The sequence below is a fragment of the Bison bison genome, unplaced genomic scaffold (genome assembly GCF_000754665.1).
Source record: "Bison bison bison isolate TAMUID 2011002044 unplaced genomic scaffold, Bison_UMD1.0 scf7180017864452, whole genome shotgun sequence".
Taxonomy (NCBI): Eukaryota; Metazoa; Chordata; class Mammalia; order Artiodactyla; family Bovidae; genus Bison; species Bison bison.
In genome coordinates, this window is record NW_011495014.1 from 10,590,868 (window position 1) to 10,608,280 (window position 17,413).

General features: G+C 37.4%; 1 protein-coding gene across 6 annotated transcripts in view; it reads right to left on the reverse strand.

Moving 5' to 3' along the window:
* PKP4 (plakophilin 4) overlaps nt 1–17,413 on the reverse strand; it is a 259,298-nt gene that overhangs the window by 46,788 nt on the left and 195,097 nt on the right. For 5 of the 6 annotated variants that reach the window (XM_010859008.1, XM_010859009.1, XM_010859006.1 and 2 more), the window contains 3 exons: nt 15,223–15,775; nt 6,614–6,802; nt 4,294–4,513 (listed from right to left, as the gene is read on the reverse strand). In XM_010859008.1, the coding sequence (XP_010857310.1) occupies nt 4,294–4,513; nt 6,614–6,802; nt 15,223–15,775 (962 nt within the window). The remainder of the gene's footprint in view (nt 1–4,293; nt 4,514–6,613; nt 6,803–15,222; nt 15,776–17,413) is intronic. The other variant, XM_010859007.1, reaches the window with a different exon arrangement.

Sequence of the window (17,413 nt, forward strand, 5' to 3'; positions counted from 1 at the left end):
TGGCTGAACCAATAGCATGCCACCTGGGCTCACTGTCCTTCAAATATCACCCCTCCCCCACCTATTCTTTGGACAGCAGCCAGATAATCTACTTACTGAAAACTGAAGTCAAGGATGACATGGAAATTTCCAGTTTGGGGGATAGACAGGCACTAAGAAAACCACAAATACCAAGAGAGAGAGGATAACAGAGCAGAAAAAGCACAGAATTTGGAGCTAGACTGCCTATGTTTAGGTCCAAGGTCTTTCAATTATGATGTGATTTTGAAAACCATTTATTTAGAATTCCAGTTTTACCATCTGTAAAATAGGAACAATAAAACTATTATTTCTAACTTCTTCTTAGACTGACTGTGATGACTAAATTGTGGTGATATATTAAAGTATTTTACATACTTAGAATTAGGATATATATTTTACTAACATTCATCAGCCCTGAAAAATGAACCATATACTAAGTAGGGGCAGTCTCTATAAAGGCAGATTTTCATTTATGCATTGAAACTGTTAACTATTTTTGATGAAAATCTGTCTACAGCCTACTATATAAATCTACAAGGTAATTAGCAGAGTGCAAGGAGTGTGATTTAATTTTTCCTTGAAGACTCAATCATTACGAATATATATTCTGTCCTCTTTAAATGGTCAAGATTTCCTAGTGGCCCTGGGTGTCACTAAAGCCAGACAACACAAAGGTTGGGCGCCAGTTGGAGATGGGGAGTTAGGCTTAGCTGGCATCAACTCCAAACTTGATTTTCAGCAGAAATTTATCCTGGAAAGACTGCTATCAATTCATGGGCTGGATGGATGGCAAGTTCATTTGGGCATGATGGTCTTAGTTACCTGAGGGGGAAAGACTGGAATTTGGAGATGCTAAAGAGGTTAAAATTTGCAGGGCAGGATACTGGGGAGGAGAGGGCTATGCAGAGGAGACGCTGCAAGTCTGTGTATGGTCTACTCACGAGTCGTTAGTTGAGCACTGGGCTGTATATGTACATATGAGCACTGCATACATGCAGGTTTGGTGGAGAGCAGAATGAGAACTGAATACGTACCAGGTGATGTTGGACCTCCAGCCCAGTTACAGTGCAGACCTTACTGATCATCTCAGCATTTAGTCTCCACAAAGGCCATGCTTAGGAGTAACAACAATGCCACAGAGTAAGGGCCATGTGCTAGGGAGTAAAACAAATCTAAAATAGATCTGTCCTAGTAAGGAACAGAATCAATTGTGAAGGATCAAACAGCACCTGTCAGTAATTTAGTTATTTGCCACAATAAAGCTTAGAACCCTAAGAGGAGACAACACAGAGTGCTAACAATGTACCATTCACACAACCAGCCTATAATTTAAAACTACAGGGCTGTAAGAAGAAACAGAAAACTGTGACTCTCAAAGATGAAAATAACAGAAACAGACTTACAGAAAACATAGATGCTGGAAAGATCAGAGGATTTTAAAATGCTTTTTATAAATACACTCAACGACATAATGCAAAAGATATATTTAAGGAGGGAATAGATGGGGAATGTCATCAGAGACATGAAAACTATTAAAAAAAAAAAAGCCAAATTGTTTGAAAAAAAACTCACTGGATGGGCTTAACAACAGATTGGAGCCCATGGGAGAAAAAAACAGCAAATCTGAAGACAGATTAATAAAGTCTTAAATGAAGAACACAGAGAAAAAAGACTTTTTAAAAGTGAGCAGAACTACAATAACCTGTGAGATGGTGTCAAGTTATTCCAGGAGAGGAGAGTGAATTTTGGGCCAGAAAAATATATTTACAGAAATAATAGTTTACTATGTCCCAACTTTGGTAAAATCACCAACACGTAAAGAATTTCAGTGAACCCCAACCAGGTTATATATAAGAAAAACATAATTAAGGCTTGTTAGAGTAAAACTGCTAAAGGTCAACAAAAAAGAGAAAAAATATGAAAGTCAGTCAGAGAAAAGATACATTATTTTAATGAGAAAAATAATGCAAATGTTGGCTGATTTTGCATCAGAAACTATGGAACTCTGAAGATAATGAACAATGTCCTTTTTAAAGCACTGAAAATGAAAGCTTATTAATCCTGAATCATATATCTAGCAAAAATATCCTTTAAAAATTAGTAAATAAAAACACTTTCAGATAAGTTAAAGTCGAGAGAATGTGTTGGCAGCAGACATGAAACATAAGAAAAGCTAGAGAAAGTTCTTTGGGATGAAGGGAAATGAGTTGAGATGGAAACTAGAATTTATAGGAAGATGTGCAGGAAACTATAAATAATTATGTAGGAGAATAAAAAGATCGTGTTTCTGACTTCATATAATTTTTTTAAAAGACAACTATTTACAGTAAAAATAACAGTACCATATTATGGGCTTTACAATGTGTGTAGAAGTAAAATATTTGACAATAGCATAAAGATGAAAGAGACAGTAAATGGAATTATGCCGGTGAGTGTCAGAGCTGAAGCCCTCCTCAAAAAGAATAACATGAATTCTGTCTCACTGCCACTTTCCATAGTAAGAACTTTGTTCCTTCTTTCAGATGAATTATTTGTACCATTAATACATTTTGGCTGTAAACTAGATCATTATTAAAAAAATTCATCCCTTATATATAGAAAACATCAATAATTTCTTTAGTCTTACAGGGAAAGTGTCAGGCTATGATGTGGCATTAATGACAAAGTAGGTATAGAAGTGAATACAAATATTAAAGTTGTTATTTTTAAAACTAAAATTGTCACGAGCTTTTACTTTGGTTTGAATATTCAAACTTTAAACTCACTTAGATTCCAGTTTTGACTAGAATAAACGCACCTATTATTATAAGATAATCATTTATTCATCTTACAAAATACATTATCAGTGAAGCTGCACATAATCAAAGCTAGCCACAATAGTTTTATGCATCAGACTATGAAATTATCATACTATGAATAACTGAAGTGTATTATCAGACATGAAATCCTTGTTTATAATGAATCAGTTCAAAACAGAGGTCAAAACTTAAGTCCTCAGGAATGCATACTAAACTCAAAGCTCTAATCACTTCACTGATTTTCTGGATAGCTATTCTCTTCTCAGCAGGTTCAGCCAAGGTATGCTCTAAATTATCTACAATTCAAAACCCTTTAGAGAATTTCTGTATTATCAGAGTGCCCTACTCTGTTGTTCCTGTGAGGACTTCAAAAAAACAAAATCATGTAAAAAATTTTAATTTAATTATACTGGAGGTGCTATTAGACAAATTATTTTAAAAAATCCTTAAAATGACAGAATGGTGGCAAACAGGAATAGCTGAATCAAATGTACACATACACTGTAAAAAAAATTTAGGCAAAAGAGTGAATAGGTGGAGTAGTTTTAGTGGGGGAGTGGGCTTCCCACTCAGTTCAAAGTATCTAAAGTTATTTTGTTTTAATAACCAAAGCTCACTCATGCTTTAAATTCACATTCATTAGAATGAGCTGGTAGGCTGCTAAAAATGAATTGATAATTATAACAATCTTTCAGTGAAATAACTATTTGTGGGTGAAGAGAGAATGAAATCTTGCTAATATATGCCTTAAAATAACACTCAAGCTGCTTAAAATTTAGAAATAATATCACTCTTTCAGAAGTTAAAATTCTCTTTTAGTTTCTAAAAATCTTTATTTCCTGAATATTTTAAATGACTTTCATTAATGACATGAGGCTAGTTTTTCAAAATCAATCAAGTACTAAATGACTCGTGTATATCTTAATAAAACACTTTTTCTACAAGACCAAATAAAATTAAAACAAGGAAATAAATATTTTTTGTTTATGCAATATGACAATTTCTTGTAAACTATTTCCCCCTAAATGGCAAAAAGCTTTTCAAAGGACCTAGTTGATAAAAGCACAACACAGCACTGACCAACATGATTCAAAATATACGTGACACTGGGACTTCCCAATATAAAACCTCATGCATTTTCTGAAGCCATCATCTAAAAAATCAGTCAAGATAAAAGAAAGGGTATAAAATGATCCTTTAAAATCTTTTGTGTAATTCAGACTAAGGCTCTCAAGTAGTTGCCTTGGTAAAATATTTTGACCTGTGCATTCTCTAACTTTATTATTAATGCACCAAAAGAAGGAAACTATCTTTAAAAATTAACCTCAGTGACATACAGTGCTGCAAAATATTAGAGATGAGAATTTACTGACGCTATAATAGATAGGGCAACTTGGGAAAAAGAAAAAGAATGAAGGAAAGGGTTGACTCCTGAGATACGGTGGCATTCTGGAGACTCTTGACTAGTACTTGCCTGGGGTCTTTCTGAATGCTGTCTATTGACGGGGATCTCGTTGTGCCATCATCAGCCGGTGCTACGTGCTGAAGCCTGTTATAATTGCACTCTTGCACTCGGTACTGTATTGGCCTATAGGGCTCCGCATAGGTAGCTGTTGTGTTCAGAGCATAATTATTTCTTTGGTATGTAAGGGTACTTCGTTGGCTGGACGTCCTTTGCAGATTTCCAACACCTACTAGAAAGTCAACATTTTAAAAAGGATTAGTATGTTCTCCACAAAGAAATAATTTTCAAAGTAAAAATGGTTTTAATTTTAAGAAGGGTTTTTAACAATTATATAAATTGCTTACTTTTAGATATTACCAATCTAGTTCATTAGTGGGAAAAGGAACTGAAATTTTTAATATAACACAAATATTAATATCAATTTTATTAGCAGGAAAGAGCAAAAATGAAACTATAAATCTATTCCCATAGTGAGTCTTAATATATTTAAGATTCAGTAACAAAACTGCAAGTGAAAGAAAGAAAAATGATCTTAGAAATAAATAGGAAAATTTTATAACTTAATTTTAGCAATAAAAAACAAGCAAGATATTTTTTCAAACTTATAGATTATTGAAACCAATCTTTGGACATGTAGTGAATAGTGGTTACTTATTTTGATGTACATTTTATTTATAGACGTGTGATTTTGATAACATTGAAAAAAAACTTTATAGGAAAGAAGACTGATAAATCAATCAAATTCTTTTAAAGCTACTCCCTAAAATTGTTGCCTGATGTTATGTATAAAGTATTGCACAGTGTGTTTAATATTTTTTTCCAAATTATTGCAATAGGTAGCTCTCCAACAATTGTGTTTATAATCTTCCTGCAATTAACATATTTTAGTAACATTATTTATTTCTTAAACCTCACAAAAAATTCTTCAATGTGTAGACCAAAAGAGTGAAATATTTCTCCACTAACATCTATTAAAAATTGTAACATTCTCTTAGAAGAAATATCCCACAGTGGACCCAACTGTCAGTTTTTGCAATAACAGTCTTTTCCCTCGTGGTGGTCTGTGAGATATGGCTCTTAGAGTTGTGCCTTTAGGGTGTTATCATTGCTATCTAGAATTCATTTATGGGTATGTTAATAAATCTATACTAATTTATTATTATTTGTTTTTAAAAGGGTCCTCTTGAGAATCTATAAACTAGACTGGTAGCACAACTTGGCAGCTCCCGGGGTCACAGGCTCTAGTTTCTGCTCTATCAGTGACTATGGAGTGGCACACACGAGGCCAAGGGTGCAAGAATGTGATTCACTAGCTCCTTGTTTTTCCTTTTTTGACTTAAAAATTTTTTATTTAAGTATAGTTGATTTACAATGTTGAATTGATTTCTGCCTTATAGCAAAGTGACTCCATTTCATATATATATACACATATATATAAATTCTTTTTCCTATTCTTTTCCATTCTGGTTAATCACAGGATACTGAATATAGTTCCCTGTGCTACACAGTAAGTCTTTGTTGTTCGTCGATCCTACATATGCTAGTTTGCATGTGCTAATCCCAAACTCTCAATCCTTCCTCCACTAGCTCCCTATTTTTATAACTGTCAGCACTGCATTCTGCCCTAGATTGAGTCCATCATAAGGAATATTTATTTCACATCCTACCACTTAAACATTCAGAAAAAATTCAGTATCAAAAAAGAGTAATACCAAATATACCTGGGCCACATATGTGCCAAATCAAAGACAAGCCAATAGCTCACATAGGATTTTCTCTAAAGATGTATTCTAGGCAACAAAAATTACAAAGAAATATTCCCCAAAACTTTTCTTTCTGATATGCTTTGAACTCAGGGAGTCAGATTTATAGCTATACAAACTTATTTGTGAACTAAAGTATAACTGTTTAGACTGAACTATGGTAAAAATATATTATCTATGATGTGAAAGTTGTTCAGTCATGTCCAACTCCTATGAACTGTAGCCCACCAGGTACTACATTCCTCTGTCCATGGATTTCTCCAGGTAAGAATATTGGAGTCGGTAGCCATTCCCTTCTCCAGGAGATCTTTCTGACCCAGGGATTAAACCTAGATCTCCTGCATTGCAGGCAGATTCTTTACCATCTTAGCCACCAGGGAAGCCAACAAATAAATAGGTACTAATTGAACTTCTATTTTCCTGTTTATTGATGTACTTTTGTAACTGTTTATCTAACATCCAAACGGACAATGTGAGTTCATTCTACCAGGAAACCCATCTCAATAAAATCCTCTACTCTTGGACCTGTGAAAGTAAGAAAGGAACTGAAGAGAGCAGACGCCCACCTGAGCCTGTGCGGTACAGCGCTGTCTGTGATCCCTGGAGCTCCACGGTTCCGTGGTTTGGGCTGCGGTACACTGGGCTATAATAGGTCCTCCCCTCATATATAGGAGTGATGTGCAAGTCGGGAGACACAGCTGAACGAAGGTCTTGTCCAAGTTGGCTGTGTTGACTAGCATAGGAACTCCGTAAGCCTACAGGCAGGAAAATTACATCATTAAGAAACTTGGAACACTGTGGTGAGGTGAAAAGTATAACTCCTAATCAATATGACCAAATGCTGAGTCTAAACACCAAACCCAGTGAGTTTTACAGGATACCATATACACTCTAAAAGTAAGACTTTCTCCTGGCAGCAGGATAAATGCAAATTTTCTAAAATATACATATATACACACAAAATTATTAAATGGCTTGATATTCTGAAATTCATCCCCCAACTGTAAGTTATTTTATGATGGCAACCAAAAAGAGCACGCCACCATGTCCCACACCTCTTTAAATCCCAATGCTTAAGATAACACCTACATCACAGTACTTACAAATAGGCTGATATTCAAGAACTGTTCGGACCTTTGTCTCAATTTACTCATGCAAATTTTTTACAGAAAAATGAAATTTTATGTTATAGAGTTTAAAAAACCATCAGCAAACTAATAAGATGTATAAAGCATTATTTTATTATTTGTTATTGCAATTAAAAAAAAAAAAACAAGACAAAACCAAAACAGGGATTTTTCCAGGAACCCACATACCAGATTCTTGTTTACCTTCTTTCTGGTATAAAGGAAAAGTACAAAGTTAGTGTATTAGTATTGTTACTTCAACCACTCTTTCATTCAAACTGTTTATAATGCAGATTCCAAACCCAAATATTTTAATTTCTTTAAAAAAGTGACGTAGTATTTTCTGTACTATGATGCTCAGAAATTTATGATTTGTCATCATTAGTAAGCAAAATCTGTCACTTTGTAAGAGTATCAACTCAGGTTATATTCCAAATATGAGGAAGGAAAAGCACAAACATATCTGAAGTCAGTCAGCATATATTTGCTTTTAAAAAGATTGCAAATAGTCAACACAGTAACTCATTACAAAAAGATACAATCATTCACATCCTGTTAGCTCACATAATCATAGCATAACTAAAAACAAATGGGGCTGAATGTGAGTGATAATTATATGTTGCTTAGTGAGGAGTGGCAAGAGAGTTAATACATAAAGCTTCTAAAATGAATGATTATTACCTATCCCAGAGAGCAATGTGACATGGGAAGAAATTAAATGAACAAATGTGGGTTTTGGCTACTGGCTACCCACTTGCTGAAATAAAGATCACAGGTTTATATAATCTTGTCATTGGGGAATTATTCAGTCAAATCTTCCCATTCCAAAATTGAGGAAACAGAGCCGAAAAGGAAATGCAGTTCATCCTCTTCAGAGAGCTTTTGAGGAGGGCTGAGTGGAAGCTCTCTCTGTACCCTCTCCGTCACTGCACACTCAACACTGGACAAAACTACTTCTCAAGGATCAATGACACACAGTGTGAGAAATCCTGACTGGACAGAGCCCTCCACAAACAAGGTTAAAGAGGGAGGTCAGTTCACCAGGGGCTCATGGAAGCCCATGTAACTCTAAGGATGATATTATGATTGTTATTGTAAAGTTCTTATTTGAGGATTTCAGCTTTGTATTTACTGGCAGATTTCTCATTCTTAGAGAGTATAAACTCCATTTCTTTATAGAGCCCATGAGAATCCTGAACAAAAGTGCCAGCATTGTTTGTTAACTGTGATGAAAACTGGGCAGCAAAATGTACCTAGTCCTTGGAAATCTTATCAGTATGAGGTGCTATTTTCATATTCAGTAGAATACCTGATTTACTGTGAGACTGAAGATCACAAACACTTGGGCCAAGGCAAGTTGAGCTCTGGATGCTCCTAAAGCCTGCCAAGTCCCGTTGGCCCACTCCCGCTGTGGTGTGAAACGAGACCACAGCATTCTGTTCCATTCAAAATGTGACAGGCTCATTGTGCAAGTATCTGGCTGGAGTCTTCAATGGCATTCATGTAATATGCAAACTTTTGTGGCCATTTACTATGATTTCATAAGGACCCAAATGAGCTTGTTAACACTTACAACCATAGAAAGTATCCAGTGAACATTCCCTGATACAGGATTCCTACTGAGATGAAATTACTGTATGTGACAGATTACAACAGGAAATAAAGAACTTAAGAATTACAGTGAGACACAGCAATTTTTTGATATTAGAAATCCTTGTAATATTATGGTTAATATTTTTATTTACCTATTCATGCATTAAAACAAAAATACACAGTCTTAAAGATTAACAATTAAAAAATTACAAAATTATATAGCCCCAATAGATTAAGTTCAAACCTATCACATGGACCACAGCCTTGTCTAACTCAATGAAACCATGAGCCATGCCGTGCTGGGCCAGCCAAGATGGACGTGGTGGAGAGTTCTGACAAAATGTGGTTCACTGGAGAAAGGAATGGCAAACCACTTCAGTTTTCCTGCCTTGAGAACCCCATGAACAGTATGAAAAGGCAAAAAGATAAGACACTGAAAAATGAACTCCCCCGGTTGGTAGATGCCCAATATGCTACTGCACAAGAGTGGAGAAATAACTTCAGAAAGAATGAAGAGATGCAGCCAAAGTGAAAACAACGCCCAGTTGTGGATGTGACTGGTGAGGGAAGTAAAGTCTGATGCTGTAAAGAGCAATATTGCATATGAACCTGGAATGTTAGGTCCATGAATCAAGGTAAATTGGAAGTGGTCAAACAAGAGATGGCAAGAGTAAACATCGATATTTTAGGAATCAGTGAATTTAAATGGACTGGAACGGGCGAATTTAACTCAGATGACCATTATATCTACTACTACGGGCAGGAATCGCTTAGAAGAAATGGAGTAGCCCTCATAGTCAACAAAGGAGTCCAAAATGCAGTTCTAGGGTGTAATCTCAAAAACAACAAAATGATCTCTGTTCATTTCCAAGGTAAATTCAGTATCACATTCAATCCAGGTCTACACCCCAACCAGTAACATTCAAGTTCTATGAAGACCTACGAGACCTTCTAGAACTAACATGCAAAAAAGATGTCCTTTTCATTACAGGAGACTGGAATGCAAAAGTAGGAAGTCAAGGGATACTTGGAGTAACAGGAAAATTTGGCCTTGGAGTACAAAATGAAGCAGGGCAAAAGCTAAGAGAATTTTGCCAAGAAAATGCACTGGTCATAGCAAACACCCTCTTCCAACAACACAAGAGAAGACTCTATACATGGCCATCACCAGATGGTCAATATGGAAATCAGACTGATTATATTCTTTGGAGCCAAAGATGGAGAAGCTCTATACAGTCAGAAAAAAGAAGACCAGGAGCTGACTGTGGCTCCAATCATGAACTGCTTATTGCAAAATTCTGACTTAAATTGAAGAAAATAGGGAAAACCATTAGACCATTCAGGTATGATCTAGATCAAATCCCTTATGATTAAACAGTAGAAGTGACAAATAGATTCAAGGGATTAGATCTGATAGACAAGAGTGCCTGAAGAACTAAGGATGGAGGTTCGTAACATTGTACAGGAGGCAGTGATCAAGACCATCCCAGAGAAAAAGAAATGCAAAAAGGCAAAATGGTTATCTGAGGAGGCCTTACAAATAGCTAAGAAAAGAAGAGAAGCTAAAGGCAAAGGAGAAAATAAAAGATACACCCATTTGAATGCAGAGTTCCAAAGAAGAGCAAGGATATATAAGAAAATGTTCCTCAGTGACCAATGCAAAGAAATAGAGGAAAACAATAGAATGTGAAAGACTAGAGATCTCTTCAAGAAAATTAGAGATGCCACAGGAATATTTCATGCAAAGATGGGCACAATAAAGGACAGAAATGGTATGTACCTAAGAGAAGCAGAAGATATTAAGAGGTGGCAAGAATACACAGAAGAACTATACAAAAAAAAAGATCTTCATGATCCAGATACCCATGATGGTGTGATCACTCACCTAGAGCCAGACATCCTGGAATGAGAAGTCAACTGTGCCTTAGGAAGCATCATCACGAACAAAGTTAGTGGAGGTGATGAATTCCAGCTGAGCTATTTCAAATCCTAAAAGAGGATGCTATGAAAGTGCTGCACTCAATATACCAGCAAATTTGGAAAACTCAGCAGTGGCCACAGGACTGGAAAAGGTCAGTTTTCATTTCAATCCCAAAGAAAGGCAATACCAAAGAATGCTCAAACTACGCACAATTGTACTCATCTCGCACACTAGCAAAATAATGCTCAAAATTCTCCAAGCCAGGCTTCAATAGTACATGAACCGTGAACTTCCAGATGTTTAAGCTGGATTTAAAAAGGAAGATGAAATACGAAAATTTAAAATACGAAATTGCCAACAGCTGCTGGATCATTGAAAAAGCAAGAGAGTTCCAGAAAAACATTTACTTCTGCTTTATTGATTATGCCAAAGCCTTTGACTATGTGGATCACGATAAACTGTGGAAAATTCTTTAAGAGATGGGAATACCAGACCACCTTACCTGACTCCTGAGAAATCTTATGCAGGTCAAGAAGCAACAGTTAGTATTAGACATGGAAAAACAGACTGGTTCCAACTGGGGAAAGGAGTACATCAAGGCTGTATATTGTTACTCTGCTTATTTAACTTCTATGCAGAGTACATCATGAGAAACGCTGCGGGGGATGAAGCACAAGGTGGAATCAAGATTGCCGGGAGAAATATCAATAACTTCAGATATGCAGATGGAGAAGGCAATGGCAACCCACTCCAGTACTCTTGCCTGGAAAATCCCATGGATGGAGGATCCTGGTAGGCTGCAGTCCATGGGGTCGTGAAGAGTTGGACACGACTGAGTGACTTCACTTTCACTTTTCACTTTCATGTACTGGAGAAGGAAATGGCAACCCACTCCAGTGTTCTTGCCGGAGAATACCAGGGACAGAGGAGCCTGGTGGGCTGTGGTCTGTATGGTCGCAGAGTTGGACGTGACTAAAGTGACTTAGCAGCAGCAGCAGATATGCAGATGACACTGCTCTTATGGCAGAAAGTGAAGAAGAACTAAAGAGCCTCTTGATGAAAGGGAAAGAGGAGAGTGAAAAAGTTGGCTTAAAACTCAACATTCAGCAAACTAAGATCATGGCATCTGGTCCCATTACTTCATGGCAAATAGATGGGGAAACAATGCAAACAGTGAGAGACTATTTTTTTGGACTCCAAAATCACTGCAAATGGTGACTGCAGCCATGGAATTAAAAGATGCTAGCTTCTTGGAAGAAAAGTTATGACCAACCTAGACAGCATATTAAAAAGCAAAGACATTACTTTGCCACCAAATGTCCACAGAGTCAAAGCTATGGTTTTTCCAGTAGTCATTCATGTATGGATGTGAGAGTTGATCCATAAAGAAAGCTGAGCACTGAAGAACTGATGCTTTTGGAAGACTCTCTTGAGAGTCCCTTGGACTGCAAGGAGATCCAACCAGTCCATCCTAAAGGAAATCAGTACTGAATATTCATTGGAAGAACTAATGCTGAAGCTGAAACTCCAATACTTTGGCCACCTGATGCGAAGAGCTGATTCATTTGAAAAGACCCCGATGCTGGGGAAGATTGAAAGCAGGAGAAGAAGGGGACGACAGAGGATGAGATGGTTGGGTGGCATCATCGAGTTCAATGGACATCAGTTTGAGTAAACTCTGGGAGTTGGTGATGGACAGGGAAGTCTGGTGTACTGCAGTCCATGGGTTCACAAAGAGTCAGACATGACTGAGTGACTGAACTGAACTGAACTGAACTGAACAGATTAAGTAAGGTGATTTTGTAGAAAGGCTACTATAATTTAGTATCTTTTGAAGTGGAAGACAATTTGCTGCAATTCCACAAATACATATCAAGTTTACCTACCTCAATGATATATTCCTTTCGATTTAACACCTCTATATTTAAGTCAGTGAAAACAAACATACATTTATCTTTCAAATGTGAATTCTTTTTATTCTCAAAACTTGCCTTAATATGCTATGGTTATATTTTAATGAATGTGTTGGGGCAGACATATTTTTCTGTTGTAGGACATAATTTATACACATCACTTAAATTGTGATCACCAAATATTCAAGTGTCTGAATCTATTACAAAATATTGCTTTAGGCTTTTCAATTAGCAGGTTGTTAAGTCTTTGAACTCAAGAACCATAGTAAATATGACAAGCACATCACTTTCTGAAATTAAAAAAAGAAAGGAATTTACAAGTTAGGATCTACATTCAGAATAACTGGGCAGGTGGACAGATGATGGGAACCAAAGCTTCCTTACAACATTTTTAAGAAATGCTTTGCTTCTTTTGAACACTGTGGTATTCAGGGGAACAAAAAAACCCATAGTAGGCTATAATTTTTTTCCCCTGAAACATAAAGTTTAACTTCACCTGCAATGTGAAGAGAAGCAGGTTTCTTAAACCACAAAAGTCCAGCCCTCAGGGTTAAACATGGAGACGGTCCTTTCTGTGCCCACTTTCTTTCCTGGTTTTCTCTGTGCTCTCCTGCAAACATGGATTTCAGCCACTGTTCATAAATAGGGAGGGGTGTGGGTAGGGGGAACAGGAATCCTCAGAACTATTTCTCTCTTCAGGCTTCCTTTGGAGGAGGCGTGTCATCGATGATCCCTACCTCACTCTGTTGCATGCTTTCCAGAGCCGTGCCAGAAAATATCTAAGCCAGTGTACCCTTCTGATGGCTGAATGAAAAAGAGCTAGTTTCTCCAATAGGAATTTCCTTGAGCTCAAAATCAAGTTCAATATTTATTCTTTGTGCAAGATCATTCAATTAGAAAATCTCAAAAGGGCTTTATTTTTCCCAGAAGCCATAAGGAAAGGATATTAATTTTATCATACAAAATAAATATTAAAAACTTCTGTGTAAGAAATAACAAAAAAAGTCAAAAGACAAATTATGAAATGAAAAATAATTGAGAAGCATATTACAAGGGGTCAATTTATTTCAAGTATAAAAAGCATTTACAAATTTTAAAAAAAACAGACAAAGGACCTGAACTTGCAGTTTGCAGTAAAGCAATAAAATGGCTGATAAACATCAAATCATCAACCTCAGTCATTACTCAACACAGGTCTCTTAAAACAATGAGGCACAGACTGGCAGAGATGAAACACCTGGACAATATGCAGTGCTAGTGAAGGTGTAGGGAACAGGCACTCAAGCTACTAGTAGAAAGAAAAATCTATAAAAGTTTAGTGGGGGCAGTTTGACAGTATTTCATTAAGAAAACACAAACACATATTTTGATCCAGCAGTCCTACTTCAAGAAATGGATCTCACAGTTATCTTAGTAAGCTATGTGCAGATATGCAGGAAGAGTAATATATATTGTATGATTGTCTCTAACAGCTAAAAATGAGGATATCTAAATGTCTGTTAATACAGAAGTGATTAAACAAATTATAATATGTCTATAAAATAAGGTCCTAGGCATCCCTTGAGAGAATGAGGTAGAACCCTCAGATACATTAAAAAAAAAAAAAAAAAAAAGAAGGTATAGGAGATATACATAATAGAGCTCCAACAGCATAAAAAATACAGTGTGTGCACATCTATATATAATGTATATACTTATATATAATCAAACAGTCTGGAAGACACATAAACTGGGGAGTGGGATTGGGTGAGGGTAAGAGGGGGCTGAGACTTTCACTTCACAATTTTTATTTTCCTGCATAGTTTTAACTTTTTTTTTACTAGCTAAAGATGAATATCATTTTAATCAAAAGTCTGTACATCCTGTAGAAAACCCACGATGAGAAAACTCTGAAAGAAACAGCTGTACTATCAGTGATCTGGTTGGTGTCTTTCTGACTTAATCTAAGTGGCATTTGAAGGCAATTCATAAGAACTTTGTGCATTTCCCATTGGGGTGCTAAAAATCAAGGCAGTAGGTAAGGAAATCCACATTCTAGTCTACACTAGTAAGGCATTTCTTTAAAAAAATTATATTTGAATAGACATTCTGATACCACCTTTTAACATAATTTAGGGTTTTGAGTATGGGTAGGCCTGCTGCTGCTGAGTCGCTTCAGTCGTGTGCGGCTCTGTGCGACCCCATGGATGGCAGCCCACTAGGCTTCCCCGTCCCTGGGATTCTCCAGGCAAGAACACTGGAGTGGGTTGCCATTTCCTTCTCCAATGGGTAGGCCTAGCTAGTGAAAAATATTTCACTATGAAAAACCGCAACCAACAGTTTAGAATTCTAGCCAATTCTTCTAATATGCAAAAAGTACCTACCTTTTATATCCTAGTTTTCTGAGGGATGGGGGAAATGTTTTAATTGCAAAAGAGGTCTGGTGATATAAATGTATATAATTTGATGCATTAAAAAGTATAAAGCCTGAAAGAAAAGTCAGCCTGAGGTCTGCGGTACATTGTGGCACAAATTTTGAGATAAAAATATAATGTTTTTCCACATTATATGCTCTGTTTTAGCAACGGTTGCATGGAACACTTTCCCACTGGGCTTGTGTAGGGGTGTCACTTTGTACTCACCTGTCAGGCTGTCTGGCCGAGGTGGAACCATCCTCTCGTAGATTTCATACTGCTGCTGTCCGAATTGTTCCATGTCGTGAACAGTCCTTTGCAGTGAAGGTCCCAGATGCTGTGGTACGGCAGTCATCCCTGAGCGTTTGGGGGACGATGACCCCACCTGGCCTTGGGATGGGGAAGCTACTCGAGTCTGCGCATCCGTCAGCGTCAGTGGGGACCCCACTCTGGTGGTGGTTTGGTACTGAGGGGTTGGTCCGTTGGGATTGGAGGTCTGCCGGGAGGTGACCGACCCAATCCGACGTACAGCTGATGGGGAGGCGGGTCTCTGTGCAGAGTATGGAGAAGCTGCCCGCTGAGCAGGTAATGTGGTGGAGGAGTATGCACTGGGGTTCAGTGGTCGGGAGTCGGTTACAGAGGGAGAGCCAAATCCACTACCCAGAGAAGTTCTCAGTGACCCCCTTGAAGGAGACACGCCTGTGCTGATAACATAGGAAGGAGACTGTGCTCTAGATGGAACTGAACTAACTCTTCTCATGGCCCGATTGGCCACTGATGGCTGATGGAAGGGGAAGAAAAGAGAATGGTTTATCCAGGGTTGTGTATCCATGGTCATTACAGAAAAGCATGCACATAGCTAACTACAGAATGTGAACTCACTATTTATTTCAGGCATTTCCTTTCCTTTTTGAGCTACAGAGCTGAATCTTAATTTTTCCTTATTCTGTTTTTCTTGTGCTACTTTTTTTTGTTTTTGGTGATTGTTAACCTCCACCTTTCCCTTTCAGAATACTAAAACCAACCCGTAAGGAGAGATACAAAGACATTTAATATTCCTTTTACCTTTGTCTTTATTTGATGTTACCCTCTGCCCATGCACTTTTCACAACACATAGTATGATGTATCTCAAGCGTGAAGGGCCACTGGAATAGTGTACTTACTTGGTACCCTGTAAATCTAAGTTTGGCTAAGGTAACCCATTTGTGTAAAACAAAACGTTTTCAATCTGTTAAGTTAGAGCAGTATCTATACCTGTCTTTATACCTGTCTTTATGGGTTGACCCCATTTACAAAAGGAAGGTATTCTCTCAAAGTGGAATAACTGAACATTTGGATAGGGTCTGAGGTCCAAAGGTCTCCTCTGTGAGCACTGTACAAGTGCTCTAGCCAAATCTGTCTTTTCTTTTAGCTTCATTGTGGCTGCTAGTGATTTCAGCCATTTCTTTCTATCTCCTTTGATTTATAGGCTCTTGTCTTAAGCTGGTGGATTGAAAGATATATGAATAATCAGCCCTCAAATCTGCTGCAGCAGGAGGAACGCTCAAAATCTCCATTGGGTTCTGGCCAGCTGGGAAAGAAGGAACATTTCTGCCATGGCCAGTCCTATGAGTCCACAGACTCTTGCAAATATTGCATCTCAGATCTCTGTCTTCATGCAGGACGACAATAAAAAGGAATAGTGGCTGGACTGGGGTGTTGGGTTACAAGCTCAGAACTGAGCTTTCTGTATTTCCCTAGTGATGACTAGAGTTCACTCATCATCCACCTCCTGTTACTTTTAATTGGGGCAATAAAGGAAGAAACATGGATGACTCAAGGACTTTGTATATTCTTAGATGCTATAAGAGGAAATATGCTCTGTCTCCATGTGTCACAAGCAACTGGTTGCCTGAAACACGGGTCTGAGACCACTCAGGTGCTCAAACTCAAGAATTCTGTGACGGCAATAGCCATGGAAAAGAGAAGGTCTGGGGAGGGAAGGGGACTGTAAATAAATAATAAGGCAAGAAAGAGGTGGTTTAAAAATTAGTAGGCAGTTGGAAAATTAAAATCTGTGCTTGGGGTTTATTAATAGTACTAAAGGTAATTTTAAAAGTCCCACATTTAAGTTGTTTACTATCAAAAAAGGATGACACTTGGCTCAGATGGCTTCAATCTGTGTTTCCTGAAATACATGCAAATATAAAGACCCCCTTGCAACTTCCAGGAACAAGATCAACTTACCTAAGTTTAAAAAAAAAAATTAAACACAAAGTCAACATGACCACCCTTAGGGGCAAAATAGAAAATCTTTGTAATTATTATTCAGAAGTGTGACTTTAGACCTGCCGACATAGAGATTGACCTAAACAGATGAACATTTAGTGTAAAGCTTGTCAAACCATTCCCTCAGTGCATCCTGAACAGCAGAGGAGT